The 22,416-nt window shown below is 42.5% G+C and overlaps 1 protein-coding gene across 3 annotated transcripts; it reads left to right on the forward strand.

Moving 5' to 3' along the window:
- The first annotated feature begins 3,572 nt into the window (after positions 1-3,572).
- SLC25A51 (solute carrier family 25 member 51) lies at positions 3,573-21,960 on the forward strand. Of its 3 annotated transcripts, none has more exons than XM_024734409.1 (3): positions 3,573-3,714; positions 7,976-8,098; positions 17,741-21,960. In XM_024734409.1, exon 3 carries the CDS (start codon positions 17,781-17,783, stop codon positions 18,669-18,671), a length of 891 nt encoding a protein of 296 aa, XP_024590177.1. In that variant the 5' UTR covers positions 3,573-3,714; positions 7,976-8,098; positions 17,741-17,780; the 3' UTR covers positions 18,672-21,960. The 3 variants fall into 3 exon arrangements, with proteins under 3 accessions (XP_024590177.1, XP_024590178.1, XP_024590176.1); XM_024734410.1 differs by lacking the exon at positions 3,573-3,714 and adding an exon at positions 3,884-4,295; XM_024734408.1 differs by lacking the exons at positions 3,573-3,714; positions 7,976-8,098 and adding an exon at positions 8,149-8,251.
- Positions 21,961-22,416: the final 456 nt, after the last annotated feature.

Here is a 22,416-nt window from a genome sequence, read left to right on the forward strand (position 1 = left end):
AATGTTTGATGTTGTTTTATTGACTCAGCCCGTGCTAGATAAAAATGTGTTTGTATTTCACAAGTATGTGTCACTTAGATACCAAGTAAAGTGTCCCAGGATCCCACCCAGAGGTCAGCAATCGTTCTGAGCCCTGAGAGCTACCAGGGGGCATAGGCTCTGCCCGTAGGTGTGCCTGGGACAAAGGCAAAGTTGGGGAACAGGAATGAGGTCAGGGAGAATGAGAAACCTGGTGTCTCCTTCCTTACACACATCCTCCCATCCCATGCTTCTTCTGGAGCCCACCTTGTTTTAAGTCCTAGTCATGCTTTATGGGTCACCTCTTCCAGGTAGCCTTCCCTGATTGCAGCTAGTGCATTTTCGCTCTTCTCTGCGCACTCACAGCACTTGGTATATGTCTGTTTCAAGCCCTGATCATTTCTCCTTAGGACTAGACCCCAGTTTCCTCTCTTGGCTGCAGGCTTATTCACGCACACATTCCTGAGCCCTGCAGGTCCCTGGGTTTCAAACTTTAGGTTACTATTATGCGTCAGTGTATCAGTTTAGAACTGTTGCTTTCCAAAGAGTTTGAGAAGAACTGCCTGAGGCTTGTGTTGGAGCTAGAGAGGCCAACTGGCCTCTCCCCCGGAAATTCTGACTTCATAGTAGGTCTGCTAGAATCTAGCTTTTCAATCTGTAAAGTGCATACGAGTCACAAAGGATAGCACTGTGGGGCAGCTCTGTGTCAGGTAGTTAGGTCAGGAAAAGCAGCAAGAAGCCTCTGTGTAAGCTGAGCAATGAAGGGTGAACAGGACTTTGCCATGAAGCAGGCAGAGCCTTTGAGGCACAGAGGACATTGTAAAAGAATGCAGGGACGTGAACCAGCAGTGGCTGGCCTGTGGCTGGAGCCTGGGGGTGTGAAGGGGAGTGGCTGAAAAGGGAAAGGAAGGTCACTGACCCCTTGCTAGGGAAAGACTGCTGGTGACCTTATCTGGGCAGAGCCACTCACAGTAGCCAAGGCTCCACCGATGACAGCTTGCGTAAAGCTGTTTTTGTGGACATAAGGGCCCACGGAGCCTGAGTGCACTAGACAAGTTTCTAGAAAGCATTTTGGTGGGAGGGGGAGGGGAAGTAGAGGGTGCTTAAGCAAAGATCCAACGGCAACATTCCCATGGCCCTTTTCCTAAGAACCCAGACCCTCTCCACCAGCATTTTATTGGGGCAAACACCCTTTTTGCCAAGCCCTGAGCTGGAGGGTCAGAACCAACTCAGATAGCTCTGCCCTAGTAGGAAAGGGAGACACCTTCACAAATGATTATAACATAAGCAGATATTAGAGGTGGCCCAAAGTTTGTGCTATGGGAAGGCAAAGGCAAGAGCAACCAAGTTAGCCCAGGTTAATCAGAGAACGCTTTTCAGGGGAGAAGCCAAAGGACCTCGAAGGCTTAACATGGTTGATTGTTGAGAGTCAGTGGTGAAAGGGGGGGAAGGGTCTAAGAAACAAGGATTTGCAAAACATTGAGAGACTGTGCATGGCTGAAGCACAGCATGTAGCTGGAGACGAGGTGAACAGATTAGGTAGAGGGGCCAGGACATCGAGAGCCCGCGAGCCAAGTTAAGGAGTTTGGATTTGTTGAAGAGGCAAAGAGGGAACACGTGGAAGTTTTTAAGCTGAGGACTGAGATGATCAAAACTGAGTTAGAGGATGTTATCCGACAGCTGATACGGAGGCTGGAGGTATGGAAAACAGTTTAAGAGACTGAAGAATGAATAAAACAATGGGTGGATGAGGACAGAAAAATGAAAGGATAACTTTATGATGAATCGTGAATCAGAAAATAGAGGTTTTTGATCTCCAACATTCATATGCCCAAGAAGAGCCAATTAAGGACCTGGGAGGTTTCTGACGAGGAACTAAGAGCTGGAGGAGCAGAGGCCAGGGCTGTGACCCGCAGCATAAAAGAAACGGACTGGCTCAGCTCCAGACATGCGTATGCCTGTCAACCTGGGATTCCCCTACTCTTTCAAGTCTGTTGTGCCCCAACTGTGTGTTTAATTTCAATCTTTCCTCCTCTTCGGGTTTTACCACAGGAGCATAACCTCTCTATTCTAATCTGAAATGAATTATTTATGCTTATGAACATGCTGGATGCCTGCCTGATTTATTTATTTTTCAAATAATACATCTGAATAGGAGTTCACACAAGACAGGGCAAACATAATTCTGACATAAATGCCTTTCCCCAACTGTTGCCCGATTTTAAACACTCCAAGCTACTGCGTGGCCTTGTCATTATCCTGTGGAGCCCCAGATCTATCTCTCCACACTAATTAGATGCCAGGTGCCTGCATCTGACAGTCAAGATCTGCACTATCAGTCCCCACCACCTGACGTTTACAATCTTATCTCCTGCCTCTATGACCTTCTCTGCTAGTCCAAGTTCCACTCATTCATCTTCCAAGGCACAGTTCAAACACCTCCTCCCCTATGAAGCCATCCCTAGTTCTCTCTTAAGGGGAAAGGCCCCTCATGCATCTGAATTTCCAGAGTTTTTGTTTTTATATCCTTCGTTGGACTCTTAAGTTCCCCGAAGAGAACACAATGGCACACAGTAGGTACCTCAGCAGAACATTTGCTGAAATTAGGTAGCATGATGTCTCACATCCCAAGAAGCAGTTAATCAGGCCAGCTCAAGCAGATGAGACAAAATTTTGGAGTCAATATCTACAAAGTGCTCTCAGGGGAAGTGGGCCGGGAGAGCCACCCCCCTATAGCCATACCATATTTCACTCCAGTGGAGTTGCTTATTGGACTAATTGCAAGTAAAGAGCATACACTTCACATATTTGACGAGCCTCCTGAGGAGCCTCGCTGTTGCTCTCCAGGCTGACCTTTCCGTTTCCTTCAACCCCTCACATCTGTGTGCCTTCCAGTTTATAAGTTAGAGTCAGATCATTATTCTCAGTGACTCTTACAAGGGCCAAAGGATGCATGCAAGGCCGGCGTTACTTGTCAGATATCTGGGGCTCAGGGACCAGTGACTTGTCCGAGGTCACTCCCAGCAAGGGTCAGGGCTATGACTTGACCTAGGCCTCCTAACTCCGGGTGCAGTGAAGTCCAAGATGTGCAAGTTGTCTGAGACTGAAAAGAAACAGGGTTTTTTAATGATTTGTATATTCTAAAGCACACACAGGTGTTCTGTGAACTGCAGGATCAGTAGCTGACACAAGGCCACTCCGAGAGTTTGATGAAATCTAACCAAGGATACAAAGGGAAGCGAGGCGGGGCCTTTCAAGGCCTAGGCGCACGTGCGCTTGCCATCCACACTATCGCTTCCCAGTGGTCCTCCCGCAGGCTACGCACTAGAGAACGCGTTGGCTGTTTATGGCACGGCAAGGCCACCGTACGGCACCAAAGGTACGGCTTTCCAGCAAGTGGAACCCGAAAGCCTGAAAACAGGTGTGATGGGTGACCCTACACCTGCCCTGCCGCGCCGAACCACTGCCAGGAGTTGGCCGGCGTCACTCGACCCTCCGCGGGTTTAGAGAGAGGCGGCGCGGTGGCGTCTCCCTCACGTGACCGGGCTCGGCGGCATAGAGCGCGTCACGCTCCGCCCTGAGCTCGGGTCGGTCAAGGTCTGCGCCTGCGCCGGCTCGGTGGCTCGCGGGCTCGCGAGCTCGCCAGCCTGCAGGCGGGCCGCTACCGGGCGTGGAGCCGGGCGCCCGCGGCGATGGGTGAGTACAGGAAGCGGCCGAGAGGAAAGCACGGGGCTTCCCCGGCCTGCATGTGGAGTGAGTGGAAGCACGAAGGAGGGTCTGAGGAGGCCGCCTGCACGGCCCTCTGGCGCTGCCGTTGAGGACTCACCCTCGCCCCCGCCCCCAATGCGCGCGCGCGCGCGCAGTGCGCCCCCCCAGTGCGCCCCGCCGTTCCCGCGCGCGCCATCCCGGGTGGGACCTGCAGCCGCAGGGCCCAGCTCTGCCGCCCGCTGCCGGGCTTCGCTGGGCCGGGAGCGCCGTCCGACTGCCGGAACGAGCCTTTCCGGCGGAGGAGGCAGTGCGTTCATTTGGGCGCGCCCCGGGAAGGAAGGTGCCTCCCGGCGCGCATCGAGAGCGGGGCGGGGAGGGGCCGGGCTTTGCCTGCGGCCCGGGAGAGCGGCGTTGGGACCGCGGAAGGGCGCCTGCCCCCTCGAGGTCTGGGATACCGGGACCCCTGGCTTCGTTGAATGTCCGGGACGGAAGGGGCCTGGTCGACCCCGTCCGCCACTCTCCTCCCCTCCCCCTTACTACTGACAGGGGAAATGGACGCCTGGAGAGCGGTAAGTTCAGCCACACAGCCAGACAATGGTTATTCTGCGACACCATGTTGCTTCGCGTTGTGGGAAACTCGGTGGTACAGTGCTTTTTTTGGAGATGCGGGGGGCATTGTTGTTAATTGAAAATCTCTGTACCAATTATTTAGTGTTAAGCTTATCTAGGTGGAGCGTGTCGATGCCTCAGCAATATTTACCCTTTTTTTTTTTTTTTGCTCCTTAGAGCTGTACACGTCTGGTCTTAATCCCCACCTTCTGTTTCTCTACCTGCAAGCTGTGAAACAGAAAACCTTAAATAACTGTGTAGTGCCCTTGCTAGTCTGAGCTTCCTCTGACCTTGTTTCGAAAGGATTCCATAAAATCAAAAGGTGCTAGGATCGGTCAGGTCCGCTAGTGGTTCCAGAGCACAGGTCTGGCGCTTTGGATCTGGAGTCACCTTGAGTGCATCTCGGGGAAAGATCATAGCTGTTACCTGTAAGAGGAGTGGACTTGTCTGGTCTCTCCTTTGGTAGATTAAAGTAAGCCCAGAGAAATGGATTTTTAAATTGTAAACTTTGCTCTGTATTTATAGTAGCAAGATAGTGTCCTATCTAGGACTGGAACCCAGTTTAATCTTGTCCTGAATGCTGACTCAGACCTGCTGACTTGTGGGAGTTAACATCCTTTGAGAATTACAATTGCTTTCTCCCCAGTTTTTGCACAGAGACCTTTGTGATGGATCACATCTCGGTCTTAACCACGTGGGCTATAAATTACAGTGAGCATTTAGACTTTACACTGTTTTCTTATGCTACAGAAGTTTGACTCTTGGAGTTGCTTGAAAGTCAGCTTAATTAACTTTGCTTCCTAATGTTGACATAGGTTGTTTTAGGTAGCAAAAAAATGTAAAGTTATGGTAGATAAATTTTGCAATAAATTGCAAAGAATTATTTTCCATGTTAAAGAATTTAAATATAGAGGAAAGTTTAGCAAAGAAACTTAGTCGTGTTCACAGAATAAACATGAAAAATTTTACAGTCCACTGCTACAGAATACTGTGCATACTAGCCTTTGTCCTCTTGCCAAATTAAGAACCTATTCACACGATCCTGGTGTGTAGGGCAAAATGAGGGAGAAAGCTTTAAATCTGTGAAGTCTGGAAAGGTTTCATTACATTCCTTTTTCCTATGTCCAGGCCTGTTTTTAAAAATCTGAGACCCTAAATGTACACTAATGTTCTTTAAATTTCTTAGAATAGTTCAGTACAGCGGTCAATAAATGACTGGCTAACTTCTGTTAGCCACAGTTTTCTATCTGTTTAATAACAGACCCAAAGAGTCATGACAAAGCTAGTTGAAGTAGCTTTAATTTGCAAAATTTCGGAAAGTAATGCAAGTGCCATTCCAGTAAAAATTAAAAGTGAACATGGACAAAATTTTGTTGTTCAAGTGTATAAGTAACTTGGTTTGTATTATCAAGGAACGTATATTGTTAAACAGCTGGTAGGTAGTGACTTTATAATTTAAAGTATATTGTTATGTGTTTAGTGTGTAAAAATGAAACATTTTTACATTCATAAATTGTCACAACGTGTTATGGTATAATAACACATAAATCTGGATATTTCTGTTGATTTTAACATTTAGTCCTGAAACTGAAGAAGAGCAAAGCATTACATAAAGTATTTCTATGCTAAGTTGTTTTTAAATGTTGGTTAATCTTAGATTGGCAAGTAAAGTACTGATAAGAGTTTAAACTCCTGTCTGGCAGCTAAAATGATAAGTAAGGATGTAGAAGACTGATTAATAATTATCAAACTTTGTACCCTGGCAAACTTCTCAAGCATTTATAGAACAATTTTTCTTAAAATGCCATTGATTCCTTTCACTGGTTAACAGCACAAAATGTAACAGACAGAATGTCTGTTTTAAACAAATTAAAAAGCTGTGGGGGTTTTTTTGTTTGTTTTTTCAATTCTCCCTAAGTCAGATTTATGCATACCCACAAAAGCTGTGTGTGAAGGACAGCTATCATACATAAGGAGTTGTATCTGAATTAAGGGAAACAGCTGTTGAAAGGGGAGTTAGCACAATTAGTCAGCAACAGGTTAACAGGTTTAAAAATTGAGTCTTCAAATGCTCCTTGGCACGATGCTAATACTACATGAAGTGCTTCAGGTGTTGAGGAAGTCTATACAGCTTTTAGGAAAAATGCTTTTCTAGAAAAGCATGTCAGAACAATGGGATCAGCAGGTTAGGGAGGTCCCACCTAGGTATCAGAGCTACAGCTTCTCATATCTGTGCCGGAAAATACCATTTTTCCTGGGTGGACTAAAAGTTCAGAACAAAACAAGGACATTTTTTTTTTTTTTTTTTTTGTGGTACGCGGGCCTCTCACTGTTGTGGCCTCTCCCGTTGCAGAGCACAGGCTCTGGACGCGCAGGCTCAGCGGCCATGGCTCATGGGCCCAGCCGCTCCGCGGCATGTGGGATCTTCCCGGACCGGGGCACGAACCTGCGTCCCCTGCATCAGCAGGCGGACTCTCAGCCACTGCGCCACCAGGGAAGCCCAAGACAGGGACATTTTTAACATTTCTTTCTTTCTTCATTTTAAGATCTCAGTTTCTTTCCCCCTCACCCTGTATTTCAGCATGATCCAGCAGAAAGAAAGATGGCTGCTTTTAGAAGTGGCTATTTTATTTTTCTTTCTGGGGTGAGACTGTTATGGAGCCTGGATACTTCAGGCTCGTATGCATCCATGACCAGTGTCCTACTGTGGTCAAAAAACTTAGCAATGGACTTGGTGAACTTGGCTGCCTGCTGCTGCTTTGTTCTGCCACTGATGAAGGTCAACCTCAAGGTGTATTTGTCATCAAACCTTTTAAGACTGGAGGCTAGTTGCCAGATATCAGGGTCCATCCCTGCAGGATCTTTCCTGTGGGCCACGAGAAAGATGCTCTTCTCCTGAGCATAAATTAAGGATATGCTGTGATGTACGAAGCCTAAACAGGCTTGGTCTGGGAAGGGTGCATATCACTCCAGGTCAAAGCCACTGTGGTGAAGAAACACAAGATGGTACAGATGGTAAGGTGACTGCCAATTAGACCAAAACGCTCCATGGAATGTATTAAAAAGTAATAGTTAAGGTTTTGCTTAAAGCAAAATATATACCCTTAAACACTCAAATTATGAAACAAAGAATAAATAAAAATAAGAAATTTCCCTTCAATAAATTAGAAGAAAATAAACCCAGACGAAGCAGGAGAAATGAGATGATAAAGAGGAAAAACAAATTTAAAAACTGAAAAATAGTAAAATTGGTAAATTTAAGAACTGGTTCTGGGCTTCCCTGGTGGCTCAGTGGTTGAGGATCTGCCTGCAGATGCAGGGGACGCGGGTTCGTGCCCTGGCCCGGGAGGATCCCACATGCCACGGAGCGGCTGGGCCCATGAGTCATGGCTGCTGAGCCTGCGTGTCTGGAGCCTGTGCTCCGCAACGGGAGAGGCCACAACAGTGAGAGGCCCGTGTACCCCCCCCCAAAAAAAGAACTGGTTCTTTGCTGGGATGATAGGAATGTGAATTAGGTAAACTGACTACCCTGCTCAAGAAAAAAGGGAATATAGGCACACAAGATTAGAAGTGTTTTTTTAAACAGCAAGTGCTTTATAAGACTATATAAATAAACCAGACTTTTTTTTTTTTTTTAAAGGAAATCCAGTTATCAAAGTTGACTCCAGAAGAGAGAACCTAACAGACCTAACAATGGAAGAAATTGAGGAAGTTATCAAAAAGCTACCATCCCCCAAAACACCAGTCCCAGATGGCGTTTCAGGTGAATTCTTTTAACTTTCAAGAAAAAGATAATTATAAGATTTAAATTGTTCACCAAGCTTAAAGAAGGAAAAATGGCAGATTTCTTTTACAAAGCCAGTGGAACATTGACACCTGAACTTGACATGAAGATAGTACTGAAATTGGAAACTTGGTATGTTATGAATAGTGATGTGAAATTTTAAAATAAAATGTTAGCAAACTGTATTTAGTGATACATTAAAGGAATATTTCACTGTGGCCAAGTAGAATTCACCTCCATATTGCAAGGGCGAGAAATACACTAACGTATACACCAAATAAATACATCAGAAAAGAACAATAATAATAGTTTATCCTTGTTGAGCCACCTGCTGTGCTGTAGACTACTTTCCTGGGTGCTTCACATGTATTCATGCAGTTAATTGGCCAGCCTATGAGGTAGGTAACATTCTTATTTTATAAACGAGGAAACTAAGCCACAGAGACATTGAGTAACTTGCTGAAGGTCACACAATAGATTTGTAGTGGAGCCAGAATTTGAACCCAGACAATTAACTGTATCTGTTAAATGTTACACTGGCTCTGTTTCCAGTATCCATATGATCTTCTTAGTAGCTTCCTAAAAGCATCTGACCAAAGTTCAGGATAGATTCCTGACTTAGTGGCAGTGGAAAGGGGTAGAGGTGGTAGTAAAACAGGAATCAATGTATATCCCTCCTGTGTTTGGAAATTCTAAGAGACCCTTATTATCAGTTGACCATTAGTACTAGAAAAATGGAATCCATTTTTAATGGGAAACACAATTTCCTAGTAAATAACAGGGGGCAGGAACTTCAATTATAATTGCAGATATACTGATTCTTAAAATGAATGCAGAATGAAGTTTTGGGAGTTATAGTGTAATTTGTCAGATGAAATTATATGATAGTACTGGGAAGACATGCTCCACTTCTAGTTTGCAGAACAGTCCTAAAGATGGTCAGGGATAGATGGCAAACAGGGATTATTACTTGAGAGGGAACAAATTTTATATGGGCCAATTGATCAGTGAATATTTTTGTGTCATGATAACTTGTTTCCCTCTGTAAACTTGAAACTGCTAGGACTTGGATTATGAACACTCAGATGACAAGAACTTCCTCCTCAAACCAAAAGCCAGTGTCATGCTTCACAGTTAATCCCTGTGGAGTTGTCACAGATGTCAAAGTATAAGGATGTTTACTGTTACCATAATTTAATTATGTTCAGGAGGTATATGCCAATCCAATAAGAAGAAAGAAAGATGCATACTGTAAAGGAGAAGGCAAAATTATTTGTGATATATAGTAGAAACAAGCAAATCCACCAAAAAACTGAGAAATAGGGGACTATGGGCTGCTTCTAACTTTAATACACAGGAATTGGTAGCTTTTTCATATGCAGACAAAAAGCAGTTAGAAAATTAATTGGAAGAAAACAACCCTTTCATAATAGGGACTGAAAAGGTAAAATACCTTTCAAGGTCTATATGAAAAAAATTTTAAATGCTAAGGTTTGTGAAAAGAAACAAGTAAACAGGAAGATATCACATCCTTGTAAAGTAAGGTACAATTTTTTTTTTAAGGTTCAATTTTGAAAAAGTGACAGTACTTTATAAAGTCACTTCTGCTGTAAAATACCAAGATTTTTGGGAGGAATATGACAAAAATACACTAAAGTTTATCAGGAAAAGTGTAAGAGCCCGGAAAACTGATGATTCTGACAAGAGTAAAAGGGAAAGCCCTACTAGTTGATGAAATCTATTCTGATGCTACAGTAGGTTAAAATCAGTTGTACCTAGAGAAGAAATACAAGGCTGTTGTGGAACAGAGTGGAGTGCAGACATAAATGCAGATGCTTGTGAGTATTTAGATGATGCTAACCAGTGAGGAAAAGAAGCCTCATCCGTCAGTTTCTAGGCAATCTCTTATCTTTGCTTCATTCCTTATACTGTAATTCCAGAGAAATTAAAATACAGATGGTAAATGAAACCATAGAAGTTGTAGAAGGAAGCATGGATTACTTGTTTATAATTTTGGAATAATGAAGGACACAAAACCTAGAAGCCAAGATCAATAGATTTCATATCCGTATTAGGAACTTCAGCATCACAAAAATGATACAAAGTAGGGAAAGTATATGCCACAACTTGATTAATATAACTAGGATTGTTTCTCTCTGTGCACAAAGAAATTTTCCAAATCAACAAGAAAAAAAAACAAAGTGCCTACAAAATAATGGATAATGTGAAATTTTACAGTACTAAAAGAAATTCAAATGGTCAATAAAAATGAAAAATGCTGAATTGTATGTATGTACGTATGTCTGTCTGTCTGTCTGTCTGTCTGTGTTGGGACTTCATTGCCGCGCCTGGGCTTTCTACAGTGGTGGTGAGCGGGCGCCACTCTTCGCTGCGGTGCATGGGCCTCTCACTGCAGTGGCTTCTCTTGTTGCAGAGCACCGTCTCCAGGTGCACGAGCTTCAGCAGTTATGGCTCGCGGGCTCCAGAGTGCAGGCTGAGTAGTTGTGGCGCGCACGGCTTAGTTGCTCCGTGGCATGTGGGATCTTCCTGAACCAGGGCTCGAACCCATGTCCCCCGCATTTGCAGGCAGATTCTTAACCACTGTACCACCAGGGAAGCCCCAGAAATTACTGTTTAATACCTGGTGCTGGAAATGGTAGGGCAACTGGGACTGGCATACACTTAATGGAAATATAAATCACAGTAAGTGTTCTGGAGGCAATTGGCCATAGCTATCAAATTAAAATGTATTCCTGGGCTTCCCTGGTGGCGCAGTGGTTAAGAATCCTCCTGCCAATGCAGGGGACACGGGTTCGAGCCCTGTCTGGGAAGTTCCCACATGCCGCGGAGCAGCTAAGCCCGTGGGGCACGACTGCTGAGCCCACGTGCCACAACTAGTGAAGCCTGCGCGCCTAGAGCCCATGCTCCACACAAGAAAAGCCACTGCAGTGAGAAGCCGGCACACTGCAATGAAGAGTAGCCCCCACTTGCTGCAACTAGAGAAAGCCCGCGTGCAGCAACGAAGACCCAACGCAGCCAAAAATTTAAAAATTAAATTAAAAAAAAATGTATTACTGTTTGAGCCAGCATCCATTCTAAAGATTTACCCTACAGATAAACTTGTGAGAGTTCACCAGGTATAGGTACAGAGTTGCCCATTGCAGCATTGTTTAAAAGGAAAAAACAAAAACAGTGACCATAAATAGGAGACAGAGTAAATTACATGTAAATATATCCATTCAATAGAATACTACGTAACCATTCAAAACAATTGTGATATCTGCTGTTGTTAGCAGGTTTTTAAGCACATTGTTGTACACCTTTTTCACTTAGTAGTGTGTTCTTTTTGTGTGTGTGTGTGTGTGTGTGTGTTTTGGGTTTTTTTTTTCTGTACGTGGGCCTCTCACTGTTGTGGCCTCTTCCGTTGTGGAGCACAGGCTCCGGATATGCAGGCTCAGTGGCCATGGCTCACGGGCCTAGCTGTTCCGCAGCATGTGGGATCTTCCCAGACTGGGGCACGAACCCGTGTCCCCTGCATCGGCAGGTGGACTCTCAACCACTGTGCCACCAGGGAAGCCCTTTTTGTGTATTTTTTAAATGATGGTTAGGTTGGTGGGGATGGGATGGAGTGTGTGACTAGAGTCGGACTTAGTAGTAAGGAGCCTTTGGCAGTAGTCAGGCAGGAGGTGAAGAGGACCTGGGTTGGGACAGTGAGCCTGGAGGAGAGGATGTATGTGTATTTAATTAATTTACAATTTTATTTTTCTCTTAAAAAAATATACATCTTTTTTAAATGTCTTTTTTTAGTTTATTTTATTGAAGCATGGTTGATTTACAGTGTTGTGTTAATTTCTGCTGTACAGCATAGTGATTCAGTTATACATATATGCATTCTTTTTCATATTCTTTTTCATTATGGTTTATCACAGGATATTGAATATAGTTCCCTGTGCCATAGAGTAGCACCTTGTTTATCCATTCTCTATATAATAATTTGCATCTGCTAATCCTAAACACCCACTCCATCCCTCTTCCAACCCACTTCCCCTTGACAACCATAAGTCTGTTCTCTATGTCTGTGTCTGTTTCTGTTTGGTAGATAAGTTCAAGTTCATTTGTATCATATTTTAGATTCCACGTGTAAGTAATATCAAATGGTATTTGTCTTTCTCTTTCTGACTTGCTTCACTTAGTATGATCATCTCTAGGGTCATCCACGTTGCTGCAAATAGCATTATTTCATTTTCTTTTTTTTAAATTATTTTTGGCTGCGTTGGGTCTTTGCTGCTGCGCACGGGCTTTCTCTAGTTGCAGTGAGCGGGGGCTACTCTTCGTTGCGGTTTGTGGGCTTCTCATTGCGGTAGCTTCTCTTGTTGCAGAGCACGGGCTCTAGGTGCGCGGGCTTAGTTGCTCCGTGGCATGTGGGATCTTCCTGGACCAGGGCTCAAACTTGTGTCCCCTGCATTGGCAGGCAGATTCTTTTTTTTTTTTTTAATATGAATTTACTTATTTTATTTTATTTTTGGCTGCGTTGGGTCTTCGTTGCTGCATGAGGGCTTTTCTCGTTGCTGCGAGCGGGGGCTACTCTTCGTTGTGGTGCACAGGCTTCTCATTGTGGTGGCTTCTCGTTGGGAGCACCGGCTCTAGGCACGTGGGCTTCGGTAGTTGAGGCACACGGGCTCAGTAGTTGTGGCACACATGCTTAGTTGCTTCGCAGCATGTGAGATCTTCCCGGACCAGGGCTCAAACCCGTGTCTCCTGCATTGGCAGGTGGATTCTTAACCACTGCGCCACCAGGGAATGGCAGGCAGATTCTTAATCACTACGCCACCAGGGAAGTCCTGCTCTATTAAATGTATTTTTAATGTGTAAATTTAATGTGTAACTTCTTCTAAAGTAATATACATTTATTTTGTGAATTTCTGTTTAAATGATTCATTTGTTGTTTTATTGGATCTACGAGCAGCCCAGCTCCAGGGATTCTGGCCTCTTGGTGAAGCATATTGGTGACTTCATAATCTAACTGCTTTAATACCTGCCAAAGTTAGAAATAATTCCTCTCTCTGAGCTGGGCCTTCCTTTGATTATTTAAATTGCAGTGGAACAAATTTTTAGAATGTCAGGGGAAAGTTTTACTGTCCCTTTATTCCCCATCATGATAGTGCTAAGCAGCATTTAGAGACAAGTCCCACTCCTCTAGTCTCTGCCAAAGTTGAGGTTAATTCAAATGAACACAGAGTTTTGGTGCCCAGGGGTAGTGTGGCTGCCTTGGTGTTGGGGGTGGACAGTGAAAGGTTGGGGCTCTGGTGCTGTCTAGTTCTACAGGTGTGACCAGGTGACAGTGGGGAGAAGATTCCTGACCCCTTTTATTACCTTCCTTATGGCAGATTTCAGGCCTGCAGTGGTTTCCAGGCATAATTCTTCTCAACTGAGGGCATGTTTATCTTTTCTAATAGAAATGTGATAGCAAGCCAGCTCCAACTACAAACAGAGCAGCATTGGACTAGAGTGTACAGATGTTACATTTTCTTCTTAATATAGTCTGTCTTCTGGGAAGAGGGCACACAGATCTAGGTGTAACGTGCCTAAGGAAAATAATTTGTTTCTATTAGCTTCCCGTGAGAAAGGAAGAAAATAGTACATAGTAGCATCAGGGTCTTGGGATCATCCTGAGGGTCTCTGGTGATGCAGGTCCTAGCCTGCTTTTCCATCATCGTCTGCCACCCATCCATCTCGCACCCACATTAACCTCCAGCCAGACACCCTCCTCAGGAATGGGATGCTGCTGCTCCTTTGACACGGGGCCTACACCTTAGCCTGTGCTGCCTTTGGCTAAAATGTGCCCCACCCTTAGGTACCTCCGGAGTCCTATCCACCTTTCAGAGCCCTGCCCAGAGGTCACAGAGCCCCCTGTCTTTCCCTCCAGACAGCTAATTAATGACCCCTTCCTCTGTGGGGCCTTTATACCTTCTGTGTATTTCTGCGGTTGCATTTACCACACTGTGGTCCAGTTGTTTGCATGTCGTATCTCCCGAGGCCAGCGTCCTTTTATCTCTAATCTCTGAACATTACGGGAGTTGAATTAAAATCTCTTAGTATACTGAGGAGGCCAGTGTAAAAGCAGGCAAAGAAGAAGAAATTCCCAACAAAAGTAAATGCAAGTCTTCTTGATAATGTTACCCTGTAAGTCTGAATGAAGCAAATACAAAAAACAGTACAGCGCTCACTGTGTCCCCGGAACAGCAGTGGGACCCGGTGCACGGTGCTCTTCAGCTGACTTCTGCCCCCGTGTGCAGGGTGGGTGGCCTTGGCCCATTGTAACTGGAAGCAGCCTCAGAGTGGTATAGCAAGTTGCCTTTGTTCACTTGGGAGCATTGTCACATCCTTTCTGTCACTGTTTGCCTTGTCCTGATTAGACCTTAGTTTTGTCAGTCTCCAACTTTTGAAAACAGTAAATTGAGACAAATTCAACTTGAAAAATATAGAAAAGGAAAATACAGCATTATTATGAAATTAGAAAATGTAAACTACTTATTTTGGCTTTTCTATATGTATATTGATAAAAACAGGATTGTGCCATGTCAATAAAAATGTTCTTTATTTTTTCTTCTGTAACACTTTATTGATCATAAAAAGGACTCGCTGCTATCTGAAACTTCATTAACACCATTAAAAATTCAAAATTAATATACTGAACCTTAAATATAAATACTCCTTTATTTTTAGTACCTATATGACATCCCATCAGGTGGCTACATCTTCATGTATGCAGTGTGTCCCTTAGTGTTGCACATTTAATTTTTACTCCGTATTTCTGTTAAGAGCGTTGTAATTGTCCTATAATTGAGTCTTTGTGTACCTCTCTTGTTAATAATTATTTCCCTAGGCTATATTTCTAGAAGGAAAATTAGAGTCGTGTATGTGTGTTCCATATTTTATGTTACATGTCTGTGGCTCCTGCACATATAAGCTCCTCAAGAACTGATGCTTTCTGATTATGTGCCTCACTCTGCTCTACCTTCACATGATGACTTTTCTCTTTAACACCTTTTGTCCTGATGCTTAGCGGTTTACAGCAGCGTGTGTGTATGGGGAGGTGGGGAAAAAGGAACTTGTTTTTTGTTTGTTTTTGTCATAAGTCAAAGAGCTAGATCGTTTTACCTGACTTATTTTGTTCTTATTTATTTATAATTGAAACTGTGGTTAAAAAAAAAAAATCAGGGACTTTCCTGGTGGTGCAGTGGTTGGGAGTCCACCTGCCAATGCAGGGGACACAGGTTCGAGCCCTGGGCTGGGAAGATCCCACATGCCATGGAGCAACTAAGCCCATGCACCACAACTACTGAGACTGCGCCCTACAGCCTGTGAGGCACAACTACTGATCCCACGCGCTGCAACTGCTGAAGCCCGCCTGCCCTAGAGCCCGTGCTCTGCGACAAAAGAAACCACCGCAATGAGAAGCCCGCGCACCACAACAAAGAGTAGCCCCCGCTCGCTGCAACTAGGAGAAGTCCGCGTGCAGCAGTGAAGACCCAACACAGCCCAAAAAAATTAATAAATTAAAAAAAAATTAAAAATCATAAGATTTACCATCTTAACCAATTTTAAGTGTAAGTTCAGTAACATTAAGTATGTTTACATTGTTATAAAACAGATCTCCGGAAATTTTTCATCTTGCAGAACTGAAACTATACCCATTAAACAATAACTCTGTTCCCACCTCCCCCAACCCCTGATAATAACCACTATTCATCTCTATGAATTTGACTACTTTAGGTACCTCATGTAAGTGGAATTATACTCTATTTGCCATTTTATGACTGGCTTATTTCACTTGTCCTCAGGGTTCATCCATGTTGTAGCATGTGACAGGATTTCCTTCCTTTTTAAGGCCACATAATATTCTGTTCTACGCACATACCATGTTTTGTTTATCCATTCGTTCATCAGTGGACACTTGGGGTGCTTTCACCTCTTGGCTATTTGTGAATAGTTCTGCTGTGAACTTGGATGTGCAGATATCTCTTGGAGACCCTACAATAAATTCTTTTGGGTATATACCCAGAAGTGGGATTGGTGATGGTATCATATGGTAGTTCTATTTTTAATTTTTTGAAGAACTGCCATACTGTTTTTCCATAGTGGTTGCACCATTTTACATCCCCACTAACACTTGTATATTTTCTTCTTTTTTTTTTTTTAATAGTAGCTGTCCTAATGGGTATGAGGTTTTCATTTGCATTTCTCTGATAATAAGTGATGTTGAGCATCTTTTCATATGTCCGTTGGCCATTTGTACATCTTCTTTGGAGAAGTGTCTGTTAAGTCCTTTGCTTGTTTTTAATCAGGTTATAGATGACGGGCAAGGAATGATCTTGCCATTTTAAAAAGCAGATGTATTCTAGGGGTAGGACCTTGCCTTCATTCCACTAAGTGGGCTAAGCCTGTGTATTTAGGCTTCAAATCTTTTTCAGCATGGTCTGGTATGGCCACTCTTTGTCCCAGGGCATCCTCCCAAAGTCATTGCCATCTGTGGTATGACAGCAGGAACATGAACTCTGGAGGCAGACTTCATTTCAAGATGCCAGCTCCACCAGTTACTAACTACCTTGGATGAAGATGAGTATTGGTTTTTCCATTTGTAAAACTGGGAAAATAATGTTTACTTTATGGAGTTGTTTTGAGAATTAAATATGTGAAAATTGTGCTTAGTATATACCTGCAGGCCTTCCTTGACCCTGTTCTCCCAGCCTCCACCTCACAGAGTGTATGCTCACTGTCCCTTACCTGCGTTCCCATAGTATATATTTATCATAGAAGGAATTACACTGTGGAGTGATTGTATACCTTGGCAGAGCCTTCTGTTAGATTGCAAGTTCCTTGTCTTTGAATCTCTAGCACTTAGCAGAGGGCCTAGTTTACAGTGGATACTAAGTAAGTGTTAGTGAACAGAATGACTGAATGTATGTCTTGCTCTTCTTTTTCTCACGAGAGGACTTTGTTTCAGAAGGATAATAGCATGTACCATTATGTAGTGTAGGCATTACATATGAATTAGTCCAGTGGTTCTCAAATTTTTGGGTCTCAGGACCACTTTACACTTAAAAAATTTTTGTGGACCCCAAAGAGCTTTTATTTGTATGGATTAATATTCATGGTCTTAGAAATAAAAACAAAATTTTAAAATATTTAAATTCACTTTAGCAATGATAAACCCATTACCTGTTAATATAATCAACACATTTTCATGAAAAATAATTATTTCCCCCCTAAAAAATTAATAAGTATGTTTTACAGTTTTGTAAGTCTGTTTAATGTCTGACTTAAAAGGTTGGTGGAGTCTCATATCTACCTCTGCATTTGTTCTGTTGTGATAAATTGTTTTAGTTGAAGTATATGCAGAAAATCCAGCCTCACATGGATATGTAGTTGGAAAGGGGAGGACCTCCTGGACTGCTGAAAGGGCCTCAGGGCCCTCCAAAAATACTTGAAGAAACAATGATCTAGTTTAAAAGGGAAAAATGTAATAGAGTCCAGAAATTGGAGGAAGGATTAGGGGAAATTTTCATATGTTTAGCACTGTATATAAAAGTTTACCTATTATCATTTTATTATTTGTAGGTTAAAAAAATCCTTCCCGAAGAAGATCTTAAGCAACACGATGGATTCAGAAGCTCATGAAAAGAGGCCACCAATCCTAACATCTTCAAAGCAAGATATAGCACCTCATATTGCAAATGTTAGTGAAATGAAGCATTACTTGTGTGGCTGCTGTGCGGCTTTCAACAATATAGCCATCACATTTCCCATTCAGAAGGTCCTCTTTCGGCAACAGCTGTATGGAATCAAAACCCGGGATGCAGTACTTCAGTTGAGGAGGGATGGGTTTCGAAACTTGTATCGCGGAATCCTTCCCCCTTTAATGCAGAAGACGACTACACTGGCACTTATGTTTGGTCTGTATGAAGATTTATCTTGCCTTCTCCGTAAGCATATCAGTACCCCAGAGTTTGCAACCTGTAGCCTGGCCGCAGTACTTGCAGGAACGACAGAAGCAATTTTCACTCCATTGGAAAGAGTTCAAACATTGCTTCAAGACCACAAGCATCATGACAAATTTACAAACACTTATCAGGCTTTCAAAGCTCTGAAATGCCATGGAATTAGAGAGTATTATCGAGGCTTGGTGCCTGTTCTTTTCCGTAACGGATTCAGCAATGTCCTTTTTTTTGGCCTTCGAGGTCCCATCAAGGAGTACCTGCCTACAGCAACAACCCACAGTGCTCATTTGGTCAATGATTTTATCTGTGGGGGCCTGTTGGGTGCCATGTTGGGGATCTTGTTTTTTCCAGTTAATGTTGTAAAAACTCGCATGCAATCTCAGATTGGTGGGGAATTTCAGTCTTTCCCTAAGGTTTTCCAAAAAATCTGGCTAGAACGGGACAGGAAACTGACAAATCTTTTCAGAGGTGCCCATCTGAATTACCATCGATCCCTCATCTCTTGGGGCATAATTAATGCGACTTACGAGTTCTTGTTAAAGATTATATGAAAGAAATCAGTTAAGTGCCATTAATCAACTGAATAGACCTAAGAAGAATGCAGTTTGGCCTTGTTTCTAATTGGCCAAATACAAGTTGGTGTCATAAGTCCAGGGCACAGTGGATTACGGGCCAAGCTGTTTTTCTTAAGCACCAACAAATTCAGAATAAAAGGTTTCAGTAGGAAAATTTAAGGTTTTGGGGGGGACGGTGTTAGTACTTTTTTTAATCATTATCTGAGAACTTTAGGCTAATTGCCTGGTTAATAGCTGTCTATCTGATGGCTTTTGACAAGGAAACTAACAGCCAAGATATATGATACTTTTTTCCACAAGTCTTCTGTATTGAAGCATAAGTGGCCATGACCAGCCAGAGGAAAGGCTCTTAGGGTCCCATGATTTCTCAGGCTTACTTCTATTACTCCATTTCTTCTCTGCTTTTAGGAGGAGTTACAAAGGGTAGTTTTTGTTAACTTAAAACATATACATGGTAGGAAAAAGGAGCAGAAGAGAGAAGAAAAACAGCTTATTATGTGTAGGTTTTTCATGATAAATTGTTTGTATTCATTTTGAAACTAAGCACCTGTTGGGATGGTCATTATCCAAATTATTTCTCTTAGACATGGTAGACTAAAGCAACTAATGACATCTCCCATTTTTCTTTCTAGGGTAGAAAGTTTTCTCTGTATTTCTCAATATGACCTTAAAGCTTCCCAAAATATTTTTATATTAATTTCACTATTTCGTTGCCAAAAAACGTGGAGACTTAAATTTTGTTAAAGGTGTTTTATCCCATTAAGAAGGTTCATATTACAGGTATCCCCCACTTCTCCAGAGTTTCCTTTATGCCACTTCGCTTTTACAAAAGACCTACATTAGTACCTGTTTTCACTAACCAAAAGAAATACGGAGATGATTTTTGCTTTTACAAGAAAAGGTGATTGCTTCCTCATTCTGTGCCATTTCGGCTTACAAAAAGTTCCGCAGGAATGCAGGGGAAACCTGTAATTGCATTACAGATCCAATTCTGTTTAGCTCAGCTTCTTTGAATTGTTGCCAACTTAGTGAAGAGCTTTGGAGTTTTGGTAGTTTTTCCTTTGAGTAGTAGTATGTCATAGTCAAGTATCCTGTTCTCTTGAAACTCCCTTTAAGAAAACAACAAAATGCTTCCATAAAATTTTATTTTGGAAGTCTATTAATAGGACCCCAGATTTTTTTTTCTGGTTTCTAAGTGTTCTGGGGAAGGGGAAAAAAACTCAGTACTTTTTCCCAGATAAATAAGGCAAAGTGACTCATACACCAGTTGAATAACTAATAAAACATACAAGACATCCTAGAAAAGTGGTTTATCGATCTTTTAAAAATCCACATCTTTTAAGTATTACGTAGTGAAGATGACCTTCCAGCATCTGACACGGAGCAGGGCACATGGGTTTTATTACCAGTCTTGCATCATTCTGGGTAATTGCCTGTTACTCTGTGCACATGCTGACCAGAATGAAGTCAGGGTCCCAATTGGTAGTTTACTCAGTTTCTGGACAGATAGTCCAAAAAAGATGTTTACCTCTCCATGCAGGGTGGCTGGTCAAATGACAGGAACATCTTCCTCCCAGCTGTGAAGGACTAGGAGGCACTGTCAACGCATTTGCCAGGCAGTCGTGAAGCTCACTAGCTTTACAAAGGCTCTGACAGCGTTGTGCTGGTGCAGATGTAAGGATTTGAGAAAACAAGAATTTGACACCAAATAAATGAGAGTAGCATCCTTAGGCCTATGGAATAGAGTCAGGATTTCAAGTGGGTTGAGTTTCAGGAATGAGTGGCAAAGGCACTGGTGCCTGACCCCCTTGCTCACGTGTGTGTCCAGCACTCCTGGGCATATCTGAGTGCTCAGCATGTGGCCGGTGAGTTAGCCTGGGGCCACACCCTGACCCTGGGAGTAGACTCCACTGGCCTTCAGTTCCACGGGGCTTCCTTTTGCCTATACACTCCCTGTAGGTGATAGAAATCTAAATTCTAAAGCACTTTTGTGAAATACAAGTGAAGTGAGAATTTGAAGGAGGATGCTTCCTTTTCTGCTATCTCAAACATGTAGCATTTAAAAACAAACATTTTTTAATGGTTTTAACTCATTGTATTTTTTGATTTCTTTGACACTTTTTACAGCTTTTGAAGACCAAACTGCAAATACGTTACCAGGGTTGGTTTTATGTTGTCCTATATTTTCTTAAATTTGACAAAAAACTCAGCAGAATTTATGGTAGCCAACAGCTTTGTTTGAAATTTAAAAGAAGTCAAAATGTGTTATTAGTAAGGAAGAGATTCTAACTATTGTTTTTGCCTTCAGTGTGAACTAGTATGGTAATAATTTGGAAAAGGCAAACATGAGTGAATAACTTTTATCTGCACAGCTTTAAAAGTGGCCTTTCTGTGGCACAGACAGCTCATGAGCGCAGGGCACTCCTGGTCTTGCCTCCTATACTTCATTCTGATGCCACCAGAAATATGTTATGGATTCTATACTTAACACCCTTAGAGTGGTATGAGCCCTCAGGACTGTACTACAGAGTAAACACAACCTCTGTATGGTGGCAAATGTATGTGTCTTTGTTTCATTTGTGGTTGGAGACAAAGTTGATGCTTTAGTCTCAATAGTCAATATTCATCGTACTTTATGGTTGGTTATATAATCACCTGCTATATATTACGAACTGTGCAATGAGACAGAATTGTGCATATATAATCATCTTTGGAGACCTGAAATTCCTTGGCTTGATTACAGTGGTGATAGTCAGTTATAGGGCTGTACAAACCTTTAATAAGAGGATAACGGGTGGTACTGGAGGGCTTCACGGTAAGCCGATCATGTTGACCAACACTGTTCAGTGTAGATGAAGTACTGTCGTGTGAGGGGCATGCAGTCAAGATGGAAGCGAGGTGGGAGATCACATTTAAAGAAAGGATAAGCACTCAGACTTGGTTTCTTTTAAAATAGTCTGTTTTCTCACGTGCTTATAAATGTGTATCAAAGACTTGAATAGGCATTCTCCTTAAATCTGAGGATTTTTAGTTTTTAATGCTGTCTTTTTGCCTAATCGTGAATATTTGCTTGCCTCAATGGCTCCTAAATTGTGGAGGAGTCTACGTGTTTCGTTTTTTAAAGTTTCATTATTAAAAGTGGTTGTTTTTGTTTGATATTTTGAGTTTTGTGACTATATGAGTTTAAATGAAATCTGTTAAATGTTTCGGAGTTAACGTGTTTCTTTTGGTATTTCTGATTGGAATAAATTTTTTTTTAAGTCCATTTTTCTGTTCTCTTGTGGCTGGGTTAGGGTTAGTAGCACTGTCCTTTTTGTGGTAGATTAGTCTGTTAGTCTTTTTGTTGGTAAAACATTCAGCCCACCACTTTGACTCTTAGTGACTTCACCTGATAACTTTGTAGGTAGAACAGTTCTTCGTTTATCCATTTTGTTTGGTCAAGAGGAGTTCCAGATAAGTTAATTTTCTAGATAGGTTAACTACAAAGCATTTTGTTTTTTAAAGGTTGTTCTCAAATGAAATAAACTTTTCCCTACTGAGTATAAACTCTTTTGGTGAATTCAGTATATCAGTACTTCCTGTTGTAATTATGTACCTTCAGGTCATGCTTACCCCCAAGCTAAATGATCTGGACATTTGTGCTTTTTGAGTTTTTTATATCTGCTTTTGATTTCATACTGCTTGTTTCTGTTAGGAGACTGAAATCATACTAGCTACACTC

Source organism: Neophocaena asiaeorientalis, unplaced genomic scaffold (assembly GCF_003031525.2).
Source record: "Neophocaena asiaeorientalis asiaeorientalis breed wild unplaced genomic scaffold, Neophocaena_asiaeorientalis_V1.1 scaffold192, whole genome shotgun sequence".
NCBI lineage: Eukaryota > Metazoa > Chordata > Mammalia > Artiodactyla > Phocoenidae > Neophocaena > Neophocaena asiaeorientalis.